The sequence below is a fragment of the Cricetulus griseus genome, chromosome 2, assembly GCF_003668045.3.
Source record: "Cricetulus griseus strain 17A/GY chromosome 2, alternate assembly CriGri-PICRH-1.0, whole genome shotgun sequence".
NCBI lineage: Eukaryota > Metazoa > Chordata > Mammalia > Rodentia > Cricetidae > Cricetulus > Cricetulus griseus.
In genome coordinates, this window is record NC_048595.1 from 440,728,363 (window position 1) to 440,749,701 (window position 21,339).

The 21,339-nt window shown below is 46.1% G+C and overlaps 1 protein-coding gene and 1 long non-coding RNA gene across 5 annotated transcripts in view; one reads left to right on the top strand and one right to left on the bottom strand.

Moving 5' to 3' along the window:
* The window catches only part of LOC103163131, a 29,921-nt gene extending 18,214 nt beyond the window's left edge, over nt 1–11,707 (bottom strand). The window contains exons 1-3 of one of the 4 annotated variants that reach the window (XR_004768728.1): nt 11,587–11,705; nt 9,885–10,035; nt 6,870–7,085 (exon numbers count right to left, since the gene is read on the bottom strand). This is a non-coding gene — a long non-coding RNA (uncharacterized LOC103163131). Of the gene's footprint in view, nt 1–6,869; nt 7,086–9,667; nt 10,036–11,586 lie in introns of those variants that run through there. The other 3 variants (XR_004768730.1, XR_003481582.2, XR_004768729.1) reach the window with 3 other exon arrangements.
* A 6,403-nt stretch (nt 11,708–18,110) lies between these two features.
* Nucleotides 18,111–18,363, top strand: LOC100753988 (dolichyl-diphosphooligosaccharide--protein glycosyltransferase subunit 4-like). Its single transcript, XM_027396086.2, has one exon. The coding sequence runs from the start codon at nt 18,111–18,113 to the stop codon at nt 18,222–18,224; it is 114 nt and encodes a 37-aa protein (XP_027251887.1). The 3' UTR covers nt 18,225–18,363.
* Nucleotides 18,364–21,339: the final 2,976 nt, after the last annotated feature.

The following is a 21,339-nucleotide window of genomic DNA, read 5'->3' on the forward strand; positions in this document are numbered from 1 at the left end:
AGTCTGTAAGGCAAATATATGTGGGGTAATTTATCACCTTCCCTACTGTCAGGGAGGCTCCCCTAACAAGTAGGTCATGGGCTCAAGGTCAGATGATGGAGACCTTGAGTTGCAGAGGGAACCGAGCCAGCCAGGTGTTAAGTTTCAAAGCATAGTCTTGGAAACTAGGAGGCAGGAAAGGGGCTTCTCGTGTATAAAATTCCTTGGGAAGGATTTCCGGTCTTGTAAGAGCACTTAGGCAGCCAGATCACGGCACCACACGTGTCCATGCTGAATAAATAAACGCACCTCAGAACATCTGCTTCCTGGATTTGGAACTTATTATTGACTTAATCCCATAGTTTGGTCCCCCGGGGTGGGCTTTCATTAATTAAAAGCTGAACTCCATATTCTTCCACCACGGAATTTTCAAAACATCAAAGTACACAATGAAGTTTCTAGAATCACTTTGATTTTTATCCTCTCCCCCATAGCCCCCACTCCCGCCCGCAAGGCATTCAGCATTGCAGGAGGCCAGAGGTCATTGGGAGAGGAGGGACCCAGAAGCAACAGGTTGAAACTAGAAGAGCAGTGGGCAGGCTCCTGGCAAGTGGCTTTAAAGAGAAAAAGTTTCTGGAACCCTCCATGGAGCCTGGCTAGGACCTTGGCAGCTGGGGAGGAGGCCGATAAGATAAAATCACATTCCAAGCATGCATGCCATTCCTGAAGGAGGGTAACTCTGCTTGGCAAAGCCAGGTTCAAAGAGGAGACTGCATCCTGTCTGGATGAGAGATCGCTGAGAGCTAGGGGACCGCTAAAGCCAATGTCTTTATGGATTCTCCACCAAAAAGGGGGAAAAAATAAATCAGAAATTATGTAAAGACTGCAACACACACACACACACACACACACACACACACACACACACACACACACACACACACACACACTACTGCTGCTGAAAGCAAATGGAGAGGTTGGAGAGATGGCTCCCTGGTTAAGAGCACTTGCTCTTAGAGAGGACCCCAGCTGGTTTCCAGGTGCTTACAATGGTGGCTCACAACCAACCCTAAGCCCAGCTCTGAGGGATCTGGTGCCCTCTTCTGGCCCCTGCCGGCACTGTACACACATGTCCACTTACACATGCACACAAATATATACATGCATACAGGGCTGGAGAGATGGCTTAGTGGTTAGGAGAACTGGCCGTTCTTTCAGACGATCCAGGTTTAATCCCAGCACCCATATGGCAGCTCAAAGCCACCAGTTCCAAGGGATCTGACTTCCTCTTCTGGTCTCCGAGAGTACCAAGGAGGAACATACGTGCAAGCAGACACAATTTTTTTTTTTTTAAATCACACTCATAAAATAAATCTTAAAAGAAAATGACTGTGCATCAGCAGGCTCTGAGGGGTCCCAGAGCATCCTGTCACAGCAGAGGCCTGTGTGGAATGCCTTCCTCTTGATGGTTGAGGGGCGAAGCAAAGAGCACCATTCCCAGATGATGCTAATTTTGTAAGATGTAGTGTCTAGGTGACCTTGAAGATCCACAGCCCCATGGTGTCACCAGATGGCCGGCCACATGCCTGGGCCTAAAGAAAGTTCTGTAGGAACTAAGAGTGGGCCTAGGAGAAAGATCTGCAGTCATAAGGGAGACTTCATCTGACTTCCAAGCAGGGAAAAGTCAAGGGGTCCATTCTGTTCTTGGAGACATTGCCGCCTGAATTTGCATCTCCTAGAAGACTCTTAAAAACCAGGTCCTCTTTTGGAGACTGGGTGCTTCATTCAGGAAATTTCCAGAACAATTTCTCTGGGCAGGAAGTGCCTGTGGCAAAGAGTTTGCCTCTGGCCAGGCTTCACTGTTTGCAGCAGACTGATAAAACAGGAGATCTAATCCAGACATTTTAAGTAGCTGGAAAGGATGTCACATACAATAGGACTCAGGACCTGACTTTCCAAAACTGAAGATAAAAGATTCAACTGGTCCCACTGAGGCTGGGCCTCTGGGGATCAGGGCTTTTGTTCAGGGGTGGGGCTGGATGAAGCCGGCAGTTACTGAGGGAAAAGGAAGAGTGAATATGACCCACACTCCCAAGGAAGCAGATGGGGACTAGGGCTTCACAGTCGGGAGGTGATGAGGCCCCAGGGTTCAAGTGGCAACCAGAAGGGTGGCTCACCTGCCAATCAGCCCCAGACAATGGAGGCTCTGCAGAGGTGTCAGCCTGGGTGCCTCGATCAGCTACTCAAACTATGGGACCCAATGTATGTCTCTTTCCTGTTCCCTCTTCCTGTGTTAATGACTGCTTGCTTGCCCAGGGGCATTGCTCATCCATGAACGATACTTCTACTACTAGACCTCTGAGAGTCTTCCTAACTTTTCCTTCTTTTAACCAAATTTTGAAGGATACATATTTGGGAGCCCCAGTGCCCTGAATAGCATGCACTGTACACAAGAAATGTGAGCACAGGAGCTAAGCTCTCAGGAACTCAGTCCAGTGACACCAGAGGTGCAGTTCCTTCTCCTACCATGGGGTGGCGACGTTTCAAATCCAGTATCTCATCAGAGGCCTCTGGACACTGAAGATGCTAAGATCTGCATTTGGGCCCCATAGCTTGTTGGGAATAAGGAGCTAGACCCTCTTCTAGGCAATGTTTCTTTCTTCTCTTTCTTTCTGTTGTTTTCATTGGTTGCTGTTTTGTTTGCTTTTTGAGACAAAATCTCACTCAGCTACTCAGGCTGGCCTTGACCCCACTAAGGATAACGCTTGATCCTTCTGCCTCCACCTCCCAAATGTTGAGAGTAGAGAGAGGTATCTGCTGCCACGACACCCAGATATCTAAGCAACATTTCCAGTTTCCCAGAAACTGCCCAGGAATTTTCATTTTTAACGACTCCTTTAAGTGATTTCTAAATAAAATCAGTATCCAATGAGAGAATTAAGCAGCACCCACACACACCTCAAGGGTGAGGATTTTATGAAAGTGAACAGCTTTCAACTCCAAATAGCAGTGGGAGTGGGCGGTTGGAGGAGGGGCAGCTGGTGATGATGAGAAACGGGTGGTCTCCATGGAGAAGGTGACATTTGTCAAACAGTGCTTTAAGCAAAAGAAACTTGCCACCGAGTAAGTCCGATCCAAAAGAGAAGACAGCGGAAATCAGTTACGGCCCCACCCTACACTCTCTCCCCTCAAACACATTCCTACCACGCCTCTCCTCACATAGTTGGGATCTATTTAGAGGAAGACTCTCAGGAGAACGGGGAGATTTTACAGGTCTTGATGCGTTTAGAAATAACAGATTCATTATGTTATCATCTGTCACCAGGATCCGTAAACTCTTCCCCTAACCCTCTGTAGGCAGAATACCTCCCCACTGATGTCCCCACCACGGTCCCCAAGACCTGTGAATATGTGATGTCTCATGGCAAAAGGAGTTTTGTGAATGGAGTTGAGATGACAGAATTTAAAATAGGGAGGAGAGCCTCGATTACATGGATGAGCCTAACATGGTCACATGAGCCCTTAAAGGCAGAGAGCCTTTCTAGCTACAGTCCTGAGACACTGAAGATAAAAGTGTAGCGGGGCACAGAACATGGGAGAAACTCACCCACTGCTGCTGGAGGGAACCCTGGGAAAGGGGGAAGGAGCATGAGCAGCCAACAGGAAACACACTTAAGGGAATGGGGTTCCTCCTTGACACCCACAAAGCTGCTGTGCTTGGCTTCCAGGATACTATGAGAGGGAAAGTGATGCTTTTCAACCCCATATTTGTGATGTTTGTTGTCATGTGTCCTGGGGCTGAACAAGGGAAGCCTAAAGTTCACACTTGATACCTGCACAACCTGGTAGCCTCACCTAAAATACTGACATTAAAACAAACTTGTGGGTGGTCACATGACCAGGCCATCGCTCCACGAGTATGTGCAGCTCAAACTGCAGGACCACAGAGACTAAAGAATTCCCATGGTGCTTCTGGGAAAGGCCACAAGTTGAATGAATCAGCCAAATCAGCAGAGCAGATGTTTCCAATTCAGACTGTAGTTTGTTTTAGGGAGGGCTGATAGAGACTATGCCGTCAGCTCCAAATCCAGCCTTTTACCCCCAGAAACTGAGGCCTTTGTCCTTGTTGGCTCATGGTGGCAATTGCCCATTTCCTGGTCATTGCCTACAGCGTTCAGTGTATGGCTTCGTTAGCAGGATGGGTTTGGATCTGAGCTCTAATGTCAGCTGGACAACATAACCAAGTCTTTTAACTTGGGGTCCTCACTTGTCAACTATGGTGATGGTGCAACAGCCTCCCACACACCTGAAGTTTTTCTTTCTGAGGTTTCAGTGAACCATGGTTGGCTGACATTCAAAAGTACTAAATGGAAAACTCTAGAACTAAAGACTTCCTAGGATTTCAGTTGTGTGCTCCTCTCAGTTGTGTGATGAAATCTCACTTCTAACTCATTCGTCGCTCACAGGACGTGGCTTCAACCACTGCCCACCTTTAATCACCCAACAGTGGTCTCAGGTGTCAGGTCCCTTGTCATGGCCTCACAGTGCTACGTTTGACTGAGGGGTGATTCTGGGGGAACCCCCAGGCTCATGACCCAGGCTCTTTTACGTGACTCCAGGACCATCTTATCCTAGCAGTTCCTTGGATCATCCTTCTAGAATAGATAAACTTTGACCTGGACTCCAAACACCAAATATAGCATCTAGCTCTCAACTGTCCCCTTTTCCAATTAAAATGGAGGTTTTCAAGCTGGACAGTGGTGACAACATGACTTTTATCCCAGCTTTCGGGAGGCAGAGACAGGTGGGTCTTTGTGAGTTTGAGGCCAGTCTGGTCTACAGAACAAGTTCCAGGATGGTGAGGGCTACACAGAGAAACCCTGTCCTAAAAATGAGAGAGAGAGAGAGAGAGAGAGAGAGAGAGAGAGAGAGAGAGAGAGAGAGAGAGAGAATGAAGGTTTTCTTTTTTCTCTCTCTCTAGTGCTAAAGATCAAACCCAGAGTTTTGGACATCCTAGGCAAGCACATTACACTGAACAGTACCATCTGCAATATGGAGGATTAGAAACCATATTTATTTAGTTAATTTTATGCATGTGTTTTGCCCATATATAATGTCTGTGTACCACATGTGTGCAGGGTCCACTGAGGCCTAAGAGGGTGTCAGATTTCCTGGAACTGGAGTTATAGATGATTGCAAGCCACCATGTGGGTACTGGGAATTGAACTGGAGTCCTTTGTAAAAACAGGTGCTCCTTCGGAGAGTCCTGTTGGTGGTGGGGGGGGGGGGGGAGGATTGAAGGAACCAGAGGACTCAGGGACACCAAGAGAACATGACCCACAGAATCAATTGACCAGGACTCATAGGGGCTCGAAGGTATCAGGGAGCCTGTAAGGGTCTGATCTAGGTTCTCTGCAAAAATCTATGGCTGAGTAGCTTGGTGTTCTTGTGGTACTCCTAATTGTACCAGGCTTTTTTCTTTTGGGGAAGCTCCCAAATCATGACACGGAGATTCAGTCTTAGTTTTGAATGCTCAGCCTAGCTGAGCACATTTCTGGCTAGCTCTTTTAACTTAAATAACCTGTTTTGCTCCAGGGCTTTTTACTTTTTTTCTTACTTTCTTGCTGTTTCTATGTCTGGCTGATTGGTGATTGTCTGGCTTCTGGCCCTGGGCATCTCTCTTCTCTCATTCTTCCTTTTCTTGAGCCTAGATTTCTCCTATTTATTCTCTGCCTGCCAGCCCCACCAATTCTTTTTCCTGCCTAGCTATTGGCCGTTCAGCTCGTTATTACATCAATCAGGTGCCTTTGGCAGGCAAGGTGAAACAGAGGTAGCAAATCTTTATATAATTAAACAAATGCAGTATAAACAAAAGAAACACACCTTTACACAGTCAAAGTAACATTCCACAGCATAAACAGATGTAACACATCTTTGCCCAGTTAAAATAATATTCCACAACACCTAACAATTGGAGCAGGGTGTTTGCTGACTCTTTTCCCTACTTATAGGACCCTTTCCCTCCTACTGGGTTGTCTCGTTCAGCCTTGATGTGATGGTATGTGCCTGGTTTCATTGTAGAATATTATGCCATGTTTGGTTGATGTCCCCGGGAGGCCTGCTCTTTTCTGAGGGGAAATAAAGGGGGCACAGACCTGGGGGAGAGGGGAGATGTGGGGAGAGAATCAGGGCAGGAAAGGGAGGGGAAACTGTGGTTGGGATGTAATATATGAGATAATAATAGTGAGAACAACAACAGGTGCTCTTAACTGCTGAGCTACCTCTCCAGCTCCAAATGGAAGTTTGAAAATGCTTTTCTCCTGTATGTCCAGGAGAAACCTCAGGGAGAGTCCACTGTGGGCCCCCGGAACTCACTAGGATTCTCCAGCTTCATCTCCAGCAGCCCTTCCTGGAGCTGCCCAGGCTTTGGGGACTGGAGTTAAGCAAGTGCCCAGTGTTCTTGCTGTGTTGCTCAGCAGGGTGCCAGGCAGTGGCTCAGGGCTGCAGTGTGACTTAGATTTGAGACAATATTTGGTCAGTGAATCTCTCTCTCTCTCTCTCTCTCTCTCTCTCTCTCTCACACACACACACACACACACACACACACACACACACACACACACACACACACACACACACACACACACACACACACACGCTGGGTGAGTGAGCATGTAAGTGGCTCATAGTTCTGCGGTCAGCCAGCTTGGATGGAAAGTGAGCGCCCCCTGCTGGCCCAGAAGTGCCATATCTGTGTGTTTATGTCTTAAGGACAGGACCTCCAGAAAACTCCACTCCCATCTAGGAAGAACTTCCCAAACATCTAGTTCTCAGCAATGTCGCCAGTTGGATTCGTATTTGTTGTAGACAAAAGGAGCCTGCCCTTGAGCAAGATTTAGAATATCAAAATCTTTATAAACACCACCTCCCACGAAACGCGGCAAAGCCCACATGGACTTGGCACAGAGTGGCCCTAACACTAAACCGCTGCCCCGGTTCCAGGTTCCAATCAAAGGCTCCTCCACAGAGCTGTGTCCTTGAGACTGGAGGCGTCACCCCAGAGCTGATAAAGTTTGCAGGCTGTTCAGTTGCACATGTTGGGAGCACTGGGAAAGAAAACGATTCAAAATAGTCTTTATTAAACCCCTCTAGAGCTCAGCACCTATTTCCCATTAGTGAGGTCCAGAAAAATCCCTGAAGGCAACAGGCCGCATGCGGCGCTGTCTCTGGTGTCTGAAAAGCACTTTTCCATGTTAAGCTGTTTGTGCCACTGTAAAGAATTTTTGTTTTTGTTTTTTTTGTTTTGTTTTTGAGTTTTTGTTTGTTTGTTTGCTTTATACTTCATTTTTGTTGGCAGGGGTATATCCACGCCACAGTTGTTGTGTGGAGGTCAGAGAACAACTCTGAGGTGTTGGTTTCTCCTTCTATCATGTGGATCCTGAGTATCAGGCTCAGGCTTCCCAGCAAGTGAATCCACCAGCTGAGCCACCTCGGTGCCTGTTGTATTACTTTAAAATAGTGCACATGGATCTAGGGGACCCATGAGAACATGTGCAAAGCCAAGCAGCCGATTCTGTCACTCCTCTAGAAAATCGTGATACTGTTGTCTGGTTCTGATTTGATTTTTGAGACAGGATCTTGCAATACAGCCCACACTGGCCTCAAACTCACTGTTTAGGTCAGGCTGACTGGAAATCTTCCTGCCTCAGTCCCCTAAGTAGTGGCATCAATGTGAGTGTCATCATACAACTCCATGTAACTTCAAGGAACAGTGAATAGCATCCAAGCAGCAATAGTTTCAGTGGTAAAATTGAAACATTTTTGTATATTTTATGCTAATCTCTTTTATGGAAACTTCATGCAGTATTTAAATGTGTGGATTTCTGGTACAATTCAAGACTTGCATTGACCATTTTAATTTCTGTATTAGCTGATTGAGGTTTCTTGAAGATGAATTCTTATGCAAAGCAACCTGGGAACCTCAATGACTCAAGAAGTGGTTACCATCCACAGACAGGACTGTAGCACAGGAGTGATGGGAGCAACAGAGGCGATGTTTCCGTTAAAGTGAAGACAAACATTAAGGCTAGTAGGAGCCTGAGTTACAATTACACTGTCACTTAGTGCCTCATTGGCCAGCCTGGGGAAGGGGCGTGCGGGTGAAGGCATGATCAAGTCTGCACAGATTCCTTCTGCTCTTTGTCAACTCGAAGTCATTTAACAACAGCTTTTCATATGTTTCTGTCTGGAGTGTTATGAGGACATTTAAAAGTGATTTAAAAGATTTATTGGTTTTTAAAAACTATCTTTACTTTTTCAAATGATTGTGTCATATCTATCTACACACACACACACACACACACACACAATGTCTCTGTCATCCTTTGTGGAATTGCCTCAGGCCCCGTGGACATTAGGGAACTGTTACTATTGAGTTTTATAAATAGACTTGTTTAAACTGGCCCTAGATGCCATTCCAGTTTGTAGAAGGGTTTTGGGAAACGTGCAGACTATTAAAATGTTGATGGGGACTGGCTCTACAGGGAACTCTCTGACTTGGGTACGGGAAGGACAAAGATGGCCAGCTTGGCACTGCAGACACAGCTAAGAAAGTGAGGCCTGGAGAAGAGGAAGTGGACTTGATGGAGGAGCCTAGGTTAAGTTTAAGAATCCCTAAGGCAGCTTCCAGGAAACTCCCACCCAGGCCCCAGCTAAAATGAGGAGACTGCAACTGCCCTGTGACCTCCTCAAGCTATGTAGACAAACTGCCCCAAAGAACTAAAATTTCCCCAGAATCCCATTGTAACCTTCCCTCCTCTATCAGACTATGGAAACAAAGGCACCCAAAGAATTAAATCTCCCCAGGAATTGCAATGCTGGGGGAAGGGAAAGGTTTTGCCCCTGGTGCCAGTCACAGGATAAACTTGCCTCCCAGAAAGAGCTTTCCCACGATGTTGACAACTTAAATCAACGAATATTTCCTGGCTTTTCTTTAATCTTTTCTGTAAAATTTTGGCTCTGCTATGGGTTCAGTGTGCTTTGCCCTAAGCTACCCCATAGTGTGCAAAAGGGTGTTTTTTTAGGGTGGTATGCCTTCCTGAAAAGTCTCATTTTACATGCAGGAGTTTTTTGTTGGTTTGTTTTGTTTTCTTGGCTGTCCTGGAACTCACTTTGTAAACCCAGCTGGCCTTGAACTCACAGAGGTCTGCTTGCCTCTGCATCCTAAGTACTGGTACTAAAGATGTGTGCCACTACCCAGCTTGTTTTGTTTTCTTAAGATAGGTTCTCATGTACACTAGACTGGCCTGGAGCTCACAGAAATCCACCTTCCTCTGCCTCCCTAGTGCTAAGATTAAAGGTGTGTGCCATTCATTATGCCTGGCATATGCAGCTTTTGACACCATTAAAAATTATTTCTTTTTCTTTTGTGTTTGAGTGTTTTGCCTGCACGTATGTGTGTGCAACTCATGCACACCTGCTGCCCTTGGAGGCACCAGAGAGGGAATTGGATTGGTGGAACTGGATGTACAGATGGTTGTGAGTCATCACGGGGGGGGGGGGGTGCAAGGAGCTGAACCTAGGTCCTCTGCAAGAGTAACAATGCACCAGACCAGGAAAGATGCACTCCCTCACCTGGCCTCATGAAAAAAAGGACACACAACACTGTCGTGGCCATGGCCCCACTGACCTGTCGTCTGATATCCGGTGGGTGTGGTAAGGGACCAAGAGGCAGAAGACATCTGACTCTTCCAGAGGCTAACTCAAATACATTGTCTGTCCATCCATCGTTAGTTTGTCTGGATCTGGTCCTGCCCTTTCTCTATGGCTTCCAAGACTCCATTGCTTACCTCTCCACCTCACATAAAACCTGAGACTTGGATGAAGCTTGTGTCCCTGTGACTCACATTGCAGAGTGTCTCCAACAAGACATCCAGCAAGTTCACTGTTTGACCCAGTGCCCTCTTCTCCAGACATCCTCTTTTCCACCCTATCAGCCTCTTGTGTCTGCCTCTCAGACAGCCTCCCTTGAACTCTGTTGCAGCCTCTTTAGCCATTCTGTAGCAGACAATAGCAAAAAGTGATTAAGACAGCATAATACATTTGATATTTATTTTATAACAAGTAAAAAATAAATACTTGCTGGTTTCCACATGTTGGCTCCTTCATCAAATGATTTGTTTAAATATGTATTTTATTCTCTCTCTCTCTCTCTCTCTCTCTCTCTCTCTCTCTGTGTGTGTGTGTGAGTGTGTTTGTGTGTGTGTGTGTTCATGCATATATGTGCACACACGTGGGTGCATGTACACGTTGATGTCAAGTGTCTTCTTCCATTGTTCTCTACCTTTTATTTCTGAGACAGGGTCTCTCAATGAATCTGGACCTTGCTAGCCAGCACCCTCGGGGGATCATCTTGTCTCTGCCCCCCCAAACCCCCAGCCCAGTGCCAGGGTACCAGGTGTTCATGGACACATTGAGTTTCTTACATGGGTGCTACAGATCTGAACTCAGGTCCTTATGTCTGGGCAGAAAGCAGTCTACTATGATGGTTAACATTACATTTAAAGTTTAGACATACTATGCTTGAGAGACCAAAAAGAAAAAAGAAAAAAAAATACCTCTAACACACAAGCCCCTGACTATATACCCTAGGAGCCAGCCCACTTCCTGTGTTTTCCCCAGACATTGAGAACTATTCTTAAATGAACTGATCTTATAAAATTTGCTGGTCTTGCAAGATATTAGGTTATAAAACGAACTGCTATTTCTGCTTTTGTAATCAAACTTGCTGACTCTGCTCAATGACTAAGACAACTGCAGGGCAGATATGTTAAAATCAGGGTCTGACTTTGTGGTTTTTGACTTTATAAGCCTTGGGCTGATACGCCGAGGGGCTGCAGAACATTCCCACTTGAGCCACGTCTCCAGCCCCCCAGTGAGGATTCTAGGAGGTTCAGCAGTGGTGCTAGGGTAAAGTACCAGATGAGAAGGGGCACCATCTTACTCCCCAGGACGGAACCGTAGGACGGAGCCCAGCTTGAGACAGGCAAGAGGGCCACAGATCTGAAGGTCCACAGAAAATGGCTTTTCTCAAGGATCTAGAAGTCATCTTGGGGAGAGCTCCGCACAGTAATTTGGGCTGGTTTAATTTAAATTTAGAATCACCATATGTACTGGGTGGTTTTGTATGTAAACTTGACACAAGCTAGAGTCATCAGAGAGGAAGGAGCCTAAGCTGGGGAAATGCCTCCATGAGATCCAACTGTAAGGCGTTTTCTCAATTAGCGATCAACCGTGGTGGGTGGTGCCATTCCTGGGCTTCTGGTCCTGAAGGGGCTGAACAAGCCGTGGGAATCCAGCCAGTAAACAGCTCCCCTCCGTGGCCTCTGCATCAGCCTTCAGGTTCCTGCCCTGACTTCCTTCAGTGATGGACAGCAATGCTGACACGTAAGCTGAATAAACCCTCTCCTCCCCAACTTGCTTTTTGATTATGGTGTTTCATTACTGCAATAGAAACCCTCACTAAGTTACCATATTATTTTTTTCTTATTGCTTTGACCAAGTACCTGACAAGAAGCAACTAAAGAAGAAAGGGTTTATTTGACTCACAGTTTGAAGAGACACTGTCCATCATGGCGGGGAAGGCACGGGTGGCATCAGGAGGTGGAGATAGTTGGTCATACTGTCTGTGTCCGGAAATAGACAGCAGACAGGAAGTAGGGCTGAAGCTCCACCTCCAGCGACTCACTTCCTCTAGAAAATTCCACTTCCTAAAGGCTCCACAGCTTTCCACAGCGCCACCTGCTGGGGACCAAGTGTTCAAACACATGAGCCTGGGCCCTCCCGGGTTTCACATTCAAGTCCCAATCATGGTTCTTGAGAATGACAGAGGATCCACACTACTGGCAATGACCCCTTCCTGCTGATGAGACACTGGGACATAGCTAGCCTGGTCAGTAGATGGTTGGCTATTAAACCATGTCTCTGGTATCTTCCAGTTGCTCCACAAAGCATTCCTTCCTGCACTGTAGTCAGTGTAAGCATGGGGCTGTCCAGTGGAGTGGGGTCCTCAGATTTCCAGGGGAGAAGTGCAGCCCACAAGAGTGACGCCAAGGAAGGACTGCCTATATCACCAGGCCATGCAGTCCATGATCCCAGATTCTTCCCAGGAAGGCCTGCTGAGGTGAAGATGCATTTCACTTCTGTCGCCTGCATAGATCTGTGACATTAATAAAATGAAGATGCACTTTATTCCCTAGAGGAGGCAGTACTGATGGCATGCAAGATAAAAATGCTAATGATGCTTTCCAGTCTCTTAAAATAGATCTGGAGCCTGTGGCTGAGAAACGCTTACCCTGAGCCCACCCACCCACCCTGGCGCTTTTCAAACTCCTTTTTTTCTCCTATGTGTGAAAATGTGAACATTCAGACAGCGGGTATGGGGCACATTGAATTAAAGACATCGCAAAGCAGTGCTGGGGATGCTAAAATGCTTGCCATATAATCACCGGGATTCCTAGGACCCACGTAAAAAAAAAAAATGCTTTGTCAACGTGCCCTTGTCATCCAAGTACTGGAGAGCTGGAGATGAGAGGAGTGAACCCTGGGGTTCACTGGCCCACAAGTCTAATTGAATTGGTGAGTTTCAGGCCCAGTGAGAGACCCTGTTTCAATAAAATGAGGGACAACACTCAATGCTGATGCCTGGCCTCCATATGTATACACACATATATGCATACTGCCTGCGTGCGCGTGAGTGCGCGTGAGCACACGCGCAGGCACACACACACACACACACACACACACACACACACGTCATAAAGTGACATGCTTGATGTAGAGGCTAATTTTGCGTAACAGCTTGGCTTGACTTGTGCCCAAGTGCTTGGTTAAACATCCTCTCAGGGTTGTAGCAGTCCTTTTTGATGTGATCAATATAGAAACCAGCTGCTTTGAAGAGAGCTGCTGATCCTCCAGGTTGTGGGGATGCTTCATGCACTCAGTTGGGGGCCTTGATCCCTGGCTAATGCCAGTGTTGATGGCCATGCACATCGGACTACTTTCTGCATCCTTGGCTGGACTCCTCCACCATATGGACAGACCTCTCCAGCATCCTCTTCCTCCGCTCCTCCAGGGCAGTGCTCCTCAGTCTGTGCTCCATCCTGGTACTTGCTTCCTTTGTGTTCTGCTGCCCTCCCCTTGAAGCTACTGCTCATCCGACCTCTGCTTCCAGCTCCCCTATCCAGTTTCTGTCTTCCTTTGTCACCGGCATCAACCCAGGAGACCCCATGAATATGCCCTGCCCCCCATACTTTGTTTTCTCCTGTGTCCTCTGGTTGATCTGTTTTTTAACATTCGTTGGCCCGGCATCTCGTTGTTAAGGCTTCCTAGGCAGCAGGCATGATTCACGTGTGGTTGTGTCCTTTCCTTCCATTAAAAGACGCTTAGTAAACACTGAATTGCTTCACAGAAGGACCCAGATCCACAGTGACTATGACTGTCGAATCCTTCCCCCTAGACGGTAAGCATCAATGAAGATAAGTTTTCACTGACTCCAGCTGAAAATGCCACTCATCTCGGGATGAGGCAATAAAAGGATGGCTGCCACATGTGTGCTTTACGCCAACCGCCCGCCTGAGTTAGGGCCCAAATGAATACACAGAAACTTGTATTAGGTACAATGCTGCTTGGCCAATGACTAGGATTCTCATCTGTTAGCTCAGTCTTATTTATCATAAATCTATATATTTTATAAGACTCATCTTATCAGACGCCTTATTGGCGTCCCTCCTTGCCGGTGGATCACATCGTGCCGCTGGAGCAGGAGCAGAGGGGAAAAGAGGGCCCTTCCTGTTTCTCCTTCGCTTAAACATGAGTCTCCTTGCTATGTCATTTCCTGCCTGGATCAGCACTTCTCTACTACATTTCCCAGAATCCTCTTTGACTCCTAGTCCTGTCTAACTTCCTGTTTCATTGGCCAAACAGTATTTTATTTAACAATCAATAAGATAAACATACACAGTACATTCCCCAACATCAATGTATATCTTGCTTTTCCAAAATTACAGGGTGAGGTCATTTTCTGAGGGTTGGCCGGTGCCCTCTGCAGCATGCTCTGTTCTTCAAAGCTTCAGAGATGAAGAAAGCCAGCTGGGAGAATCACAGTCTTAGAGTCCCCTCCCTCCCTGCATTCCCTTGCAAAGAAGCTAGGCAATGCCGGGCCTGTCTAGTCCATTCCCTGCTTGTTAGATGAGGTTTCTGTATTCGTAACACTATACTTCCCCCTGGTGGAAATGAACAGGCTACACAGATTGGAATCCTTCCCTGGAGGCCCTGGCAACAGGGGTGAGGAAGTAGGAAGGAGAATCACTTGGCTGAAGAGGGCACATTAGGAAGAGGATTCTGCATTTGTTGGCAGCCTGATGGCCTGCAGTCTATCCCATTTTGACTCCCACATGTGCATACGCATGCTCACATAAACACACACAATAGGTAAAGAAATAAATGCAAAGTCACAAAAAAGAAATTCAAACCTCCTTATTTGCAGGCTTTTTACCACAGAACAGTAACTTCCTCCCTGTTGGGCCTGTGTCTGAAAGGTCTCTCTCTCTCTCTCTCTCTCTCTCTCTCTCTCTCTCTCTCTCTCCTCTTTCTCTTGTGACTTTGCTGAGGTCCTGCAACTTATACTCTCATTCAAACAAAAAGGCATGGTTTTCAAAGGTGTCTCGCTTCCTAGGATTGCATCAGATTGCACCTCCAGAACTCAGTCTCAGATACTCCAGGCCAGCTGAGCTGACCAGCCTGGGTTAAAGCACCTCTGTGTGATGTAATCCCAGCCCCAGCTAAAACCTACAGATTCAGCCACATCCTGGTTAAATGTCTTCACTAGGAAAAGAATCGAGCCAGGCATGAAGCCTCAGGAGCCTGAGGCAGGCAGGATGATGGCTGGTTCATGGCCAGCCTGGGTTACACAGAAAGATCCTGAGTAAAACAAAAAGCTAATGCAGCATGTTTTCAGTTTAAAAATTTCATACTCTGTTTTAAAATATTTTATTACACTTATTTATTTCATATTGTGAGTGTGCTTGTGTGTGTGTGTGTGTGTGTGTGTGTGTGTGTGTGTGTGTCCATGTGTATACCTGAGCATTCATGTGCAAGCCTGTGGGTATGGAGTTGGCAACCCACCATTTAACCAGTCAGTTGTCATTTCCACTATGTGGGCCCTGGGGATTGAACTCAGATTGTCAGGGTCACTGCCAAGCATCCTTCCTCAGTGAGTCATCTTGTGGGTCCTAATCTTTTGTACTCTTAACGATTGTGTCATTTTGCTGGATTTATTTGTTTTACAGGTGACCAAAAGCCCCCCAATGTGTCTCACATCCGATGACGACGATGAATGTAGCTAATGAGGCAGCCATTATGAGAATGCACCAGTCAAGTGAAAAGCAGGGGCTATTCGCATACCGAGTCATTGAGCGACTGGGAGCTACGCACTAAGAAAGAGGCGGTATGCTTGGCAACAGCTGTCTGCATGGAAATGAATAATGGCTTCCTAGAGCAGATAGAAGGTCACAGAGGAGCCGGGCGTTGGTGGCGCAAGCCTTTAATCCCAGCACTCGGGAGGCAGAGGCAGGCAGATCTCTGTGAGTTCGAGGCCAGCCTGGTCTCCAGAACAAGTGCCAGGAGAGGCTCCAAAGCTACACAGAGAAACCCTGTCTCAAAAAGCCAAAAAAGAAAAAGATGGTCAGAGAGGAAATATCAGGACACCAACACCCAAACTGAAAACCATATATAAATATATTTTCTATTAAAATATAAAATCAAGTGAACCACAGCTTATGAGAGGACATAGAGCTAACACCAAAGGTTAGTAAATGCAGGAGTGAGGCAGATGATGGTGGACACACAGAGAAACTTCCAAGTAGCAGACTGCTGAAAGCCATGAGTCCAGGAAGCAGCCACTACTGTAGACTTCTCCAGGTGACTCAACTATTGATGAAATAAAAACATTTATGACAGCTGGGTGGTAGTGGCACATGCCTTTAATCCCAGTACCCGGGAGGCAGAGGCAGGAGGACCTCTGTGAGTTTGAGACAAGCCTGGTCTACTAAGTGAGTTCCAGGACAGCCAGGACTGTTATACAAAGAAACCTCATCTCTCTCTCCCCCCCACTCTCTCTCTCTCTCTCTCTCTCTCTCTCTCTCTCTCTCTCTCTCTCTCTCTCTCACACACACACACACACACACACACACACACACACACAAATATGGCAGCAGTGGTGTGAGGGCCAAGCTCTGGTGCCAGGAGAGCAGGAGGCTGCAGGAGACTAGGAGGAGTCATAGGCTGATGAGATGTATTTTATTCATTCTAGTCAAAGCTCACCACACAGACCCGTGTAGGTAAGCAGCTCTTGGCAAGCACACACATAGACACACAGTTAGTTGCAGGCAGATGGATGTAGGCACATATGCAGACTAGCTCACGGGCTGCACAAAGAAAGGCACACAGGTATGTGATAATGACAGACAAACAGGCAGGCTAGGGAAGGCCCAGCAAAGGCCTCTGACTTCAAGGCCGGATTTATACAGAATCCCACAAAAGTGGCATTCTGTCTGGGTTAGTTATGTAACAGATTACATCACTGTTTACTTCTGGGTTCCCTAGACATCTAATGTCAGCCACCCCCAATTCTGTGTTAGCCATCTTGGCCTATGCCAGATATCTATATCTGTGTCATGTTATTTAAACATAAACTGGCCCCTCCAGACCTCTGATCCCAACACTTGGATATTTACATCTCTAAAAATATGCTATCTATTCCTTTAAAAGGCTGCAAATTAAGTCTAAACAGACATGGGATGGTGATATGTTCTGAGAAATGGGTCACAAGGCGATTTCAGCATTGTGGTAAGGTGACAGGGTGTGCCCACACAAACATGGGTGGCACAGCCTACAGCATGCTTGGGCTGTGCGGTGGGCACTGTACTCCCCAAAACTTTGTGATCTAGCATCTGAGTGTTGATGTAATATAAGTCAGACATCAGCATTTTGTGGCATGTAAATCTCTGTAAATGTGATTAATCAGATATCTAGGTCCAGGTATAATGAATGCTTTAACTTGGACTGACTTATTAGGAGAAACCACATAAAAGATGAAATGAAACTCACAAAGCAACAGTCTGAATCAGCAGGCAGCACCTAGTGTGCACATTACTGGGCATGCATGAGAGAGGAGAAACACACAGAACGTTCTTCACAGCAACTCCAGGCCTCTTGCTGCGTCCTCTTAAAAAGGCTTCACCTGGAGAATAGACACCAGGTAGAGGATGTGAGAGCCAGCCACTGATAGTGTCAAAGGGAACAATGCATTGCCTGGCCAACTGCAACAAAAACCCAAACAAGTGGCAAGTAGGAAAACCGTTATCAGAGGTCCCACAGCAGCCATCCAAAATGATAAAAATAAAAATTAGTGGTAAAACATGCTAAAAACAGATAGGACCAAGAGCACCAATAGCCAAGAGAAAAAAAATGTAGGTGCCGTGGATACCAAAAAGGAGCCATGAAAAAATGATGGACATGCTAAAGAAAACAAGAGATAATATGGAAACATCAAAAGGAAAATGAGGCATTTTCACAGAATTGGGTGTTTAAGAATCAAGTTAAAATATAAAATCTGCAGTGAATCGATTGACTGGATCTGCCAGCACGATAGATCTGGGGCTGGAGGGGTGGCTCAGTGGTTAAGAGCACGTGCCTGCTCTCTTGGAGGACCCAGGTTCAGTTCCCTGCACCCGCTCTGTGGCTCACAACCATCTGTCACTCTGTTTTCTGGCTATCTGATGCTCTCTACTGGCCTCTACTGGCACCTGGGGCACCTGGCTTGCACATGGCACACAGACATAGGTGCAGGGAGACAGTCACATGTATAAAATAAAAATAAATGTAAAGACAAAGCCAACAACAAAGTGGCCAAATGAAGCAAAGAAGGGAAAGCATGATGCTGACAGAACAGTAAGATAAATATAATTAGTGTCTGTGACAGGAGAGGGAATAAAACAAACAACATTTTAAAAGATAATGGCGACCTGCAGCTTGTACAGCGGTGGTGTCAGAGCCGAGTGGAGCTGGCCAGGATGATCACGGATGGGCAGCTCCCCATCTTCGCCAACATGCTGGGCGTGTCGCTTTTCTTGCTTGTGGTTCTCTATCACTATGTGGCAGTCAACAATCCCAAGAAGCAGGAATGAAAGTAGCGCTCTCTCCACACCAGGGTTCCAGGACATAGTCGAGACGAGATGGAGGGTGTGAGGGGCTTCACACTTCACTTCATCTCTCCCACCCATCACAGCAAGCAAAGCAACCACACCTGGATTTTCCCAAACAACTTTTATTTCCCCAAAGTCTTCCTCAACCTATGGAACAAGAAGCTGCCACTGAATAGGGCCCAGTATAGGGGCTGCTTTCTTTTCTACTCCCTCCCCCCAATACAAAAACATAGAAATAAAAAATAAAAGATAATGGTTAAGGATATATATATATATATATATATATATATATATATATATTTAACAAAGTAGAACTATCAACTTACAGATGATTCAAGATTCTAAGTAAATCCCAAATAGCATGACCAAAGAAACACATCATAGTCAAACTTCACCAAACCAAAGATGAAAAGAAATGAAAAAAAATCTTTTTAAGTAGGCCCAGGGAAGCCACATTCCTTTCAAAGAAGCAAGACTGGGCAAGGCCACTGACCTCATGACATGAACTATGGGACCAAGTAACACTGAAATGGCATCTTCAATGGGCTGAGTATCAGTAGCTCATAGTTCTATACACACTAAAAATAAAGACACAGTAAGGAATTTCACACACATGAAAGCTGAAAAGTGGGTACACACAAAAAAACACTGAAGATGGGCAGGGATCTCCATGACTTTGGTGTGAAGACCGATTTCCCAAACAAGTAAAAGTGGCACTCAACACAAGCAATGCAGCTGATGGATTACATATAAACTGGTAACTGACATTATCTCTCCACCTCCGAATATAACTCCAAGAGATGAAAATCTCTGCATCAGCAACATCTGTCTGTAAAGCATGTGATCAACCAAAGGTTAGTATCTGAGGTAAACAGAAAAAAGATGGGTCAGAAATGTGACCACAAATTTTCCAAAAGTACCTAAGAAAACATTAATATCAGTAGTCAATAAAGGAAATGCAAATTATAGGAACAAGACCATGGTCTACCTTCTTGCTAAGTCTTCCCATGAAAAAAATATCTATTAATTTATTTATGTTTTCAGGAGTGTGCATGTGGGCATGTGTGTAGCCATCAGAGGAGACCTGCATGAGTCATTTCTCCCCTTCCACCATCTACGTCCTGGGGTAGAAATTCAGGTCACTGGGCTTCTTGGCAGGTGCCTTTACCCACTCACCAGCCGTCTTGCCAGCCCTGAGTTCTTAGACTTATTCTAAATTAGCTAAAATTGAAAAACTAATTCAACTAATTTGATGAGGCTTGGAGGAGCAAATTTGCACACACCAGGAAGGTAGGTGTAAGGAAGTTTGAGTAAACACCTGAGCTCTGTTAACACTGTACATGTCCCACACCTGCTGCTTCGTGCACAGGAAAGCCACACTCCAGAGGTGATTGATGGTTCAAAGCATCCTGGTCAGACATAAATTCCCAAACCCCAAACAATGCTAATGTCCTACAGGAGTAGAATGATGGCTATCTAAATGGTGCCATTCGTGTGGTGAAGCCATTCGTGTGGTGAAATGTACCGCAGAGACACAAATGAGCATTTTGTGACATACACACAACACAGATGACTCCACCAACTATGTGATGAGTGGCAGAAGTCAGTCACTTCTTGGTTGAAAAGCGCCAAATGTATCTTTGATGCTTAGATACCACAGGAGTGATTGCGCTGAGGAGGAGGAGGTGTTGACTGGGGGAGGGAGCATGGGGACTCCGGAAGGGCTGACCCTGTATAGTGCTCTCTTTGCAGTAGCCATGAGGATTCACTAGACGTCAATTACAAAGCTGTAAAATTACAGCCAGGCCTTATAGCTGGTCCACTCAGATGACACCCTGATCCTTTGCTTTCCAACTCTGTTTGCATCTCTTATAAAGCAGAAAACTTCTGTTCAGTAAGCAAGGCTCATACAGTCCAGATACTACAAACCTAGTTCAGGCAAGCTGGAATTCATAGCCAGTTTGAATCACAAAATGCTAGCCATCGAGGAATTTAAATGTTCTTCCTCCCTGCCACCAGCCAAACATGGCAAAATTAAAACACTAACCTTGTAAAATCACCAGCAGTGGTGTGTGAAAGGGGCAGGCTCCGTGTTTAAGTGTGGCTGCCCGAGAGCCCATAAAGCAGTCAAAATCGAAAAGCTGTTAGCCAACAGGAGGGTAGGAGAGGAAAGTCAGAATGTAAGATCTGTTTTGTTTAGAAAATGAAGATCCATTCTTCATTAAAAATACAGGTGTCATACACTAGAAATAACGTTGATACTGTTTTGCTTTGGACTTTGGGTGCTGAAGTCTGAGTTAGCCTTTTCCTGGCCTGGGGAGGCACTGTGGCCAAGATTCCCAGGTGACTCCCCCTGGGCTGTTGGCATCCATCCTGTTACTTCCCTGTCCCATGTCCATCACGTGACCCTTCTGTCCTTAGATGGAGCTCTATACAAGGCTTGATGTATCCTTAGAAAATATGTTTGTGAGGGTTTGTGTGGGCAGGTGCAATCCACATAAACTGTGTGCTTTATTTGCCTCATATTATATGACTTTGCATCGATTCATTGGAGATCTCTCTATGACACTGTGGATGCCAGGGCACTTCTCCTCTCTCAGGCAGGCATCAGTCAGGCTGTTGTCATCCTTTGCTTACCTGTGCCTCTTGTGACGGGTGCTTGGTACCTCTAGCTACTCTAGTACCAGGAGGAACATCCTTCACCGTGTTCACGTGGACCTGGGTGGGAATCACATCAGGACATAGTGACAAATGAGAGTGTAAAGCAAGGGGGGGTAGTGTAGTGGTTAGTGACCTTCATGCTGTGACAGACACCTGATAAAGGCAACTTAAGGAAGGGTGTATATTTTGGCTCATGGTTCGAGGGTCCAGTGTTGGTGAAGGTATAATGACAACAGTGACTCTTGTGGCAGCAGGAGCATGAAGTGGCAGGTGACACTGTGTTCAGTCAGGAAGCAGAATGCACTTATTCAGTTGAGGACCTCAGCCCATTCAGGATGGGTCTCTCCACTTCCTTGGATCCTCTTTTTTTTTTTTTTTAAGATTTTATTTATTTATTATGTATACAGTTATCTGCATGCATGCTTGCACACCAGAA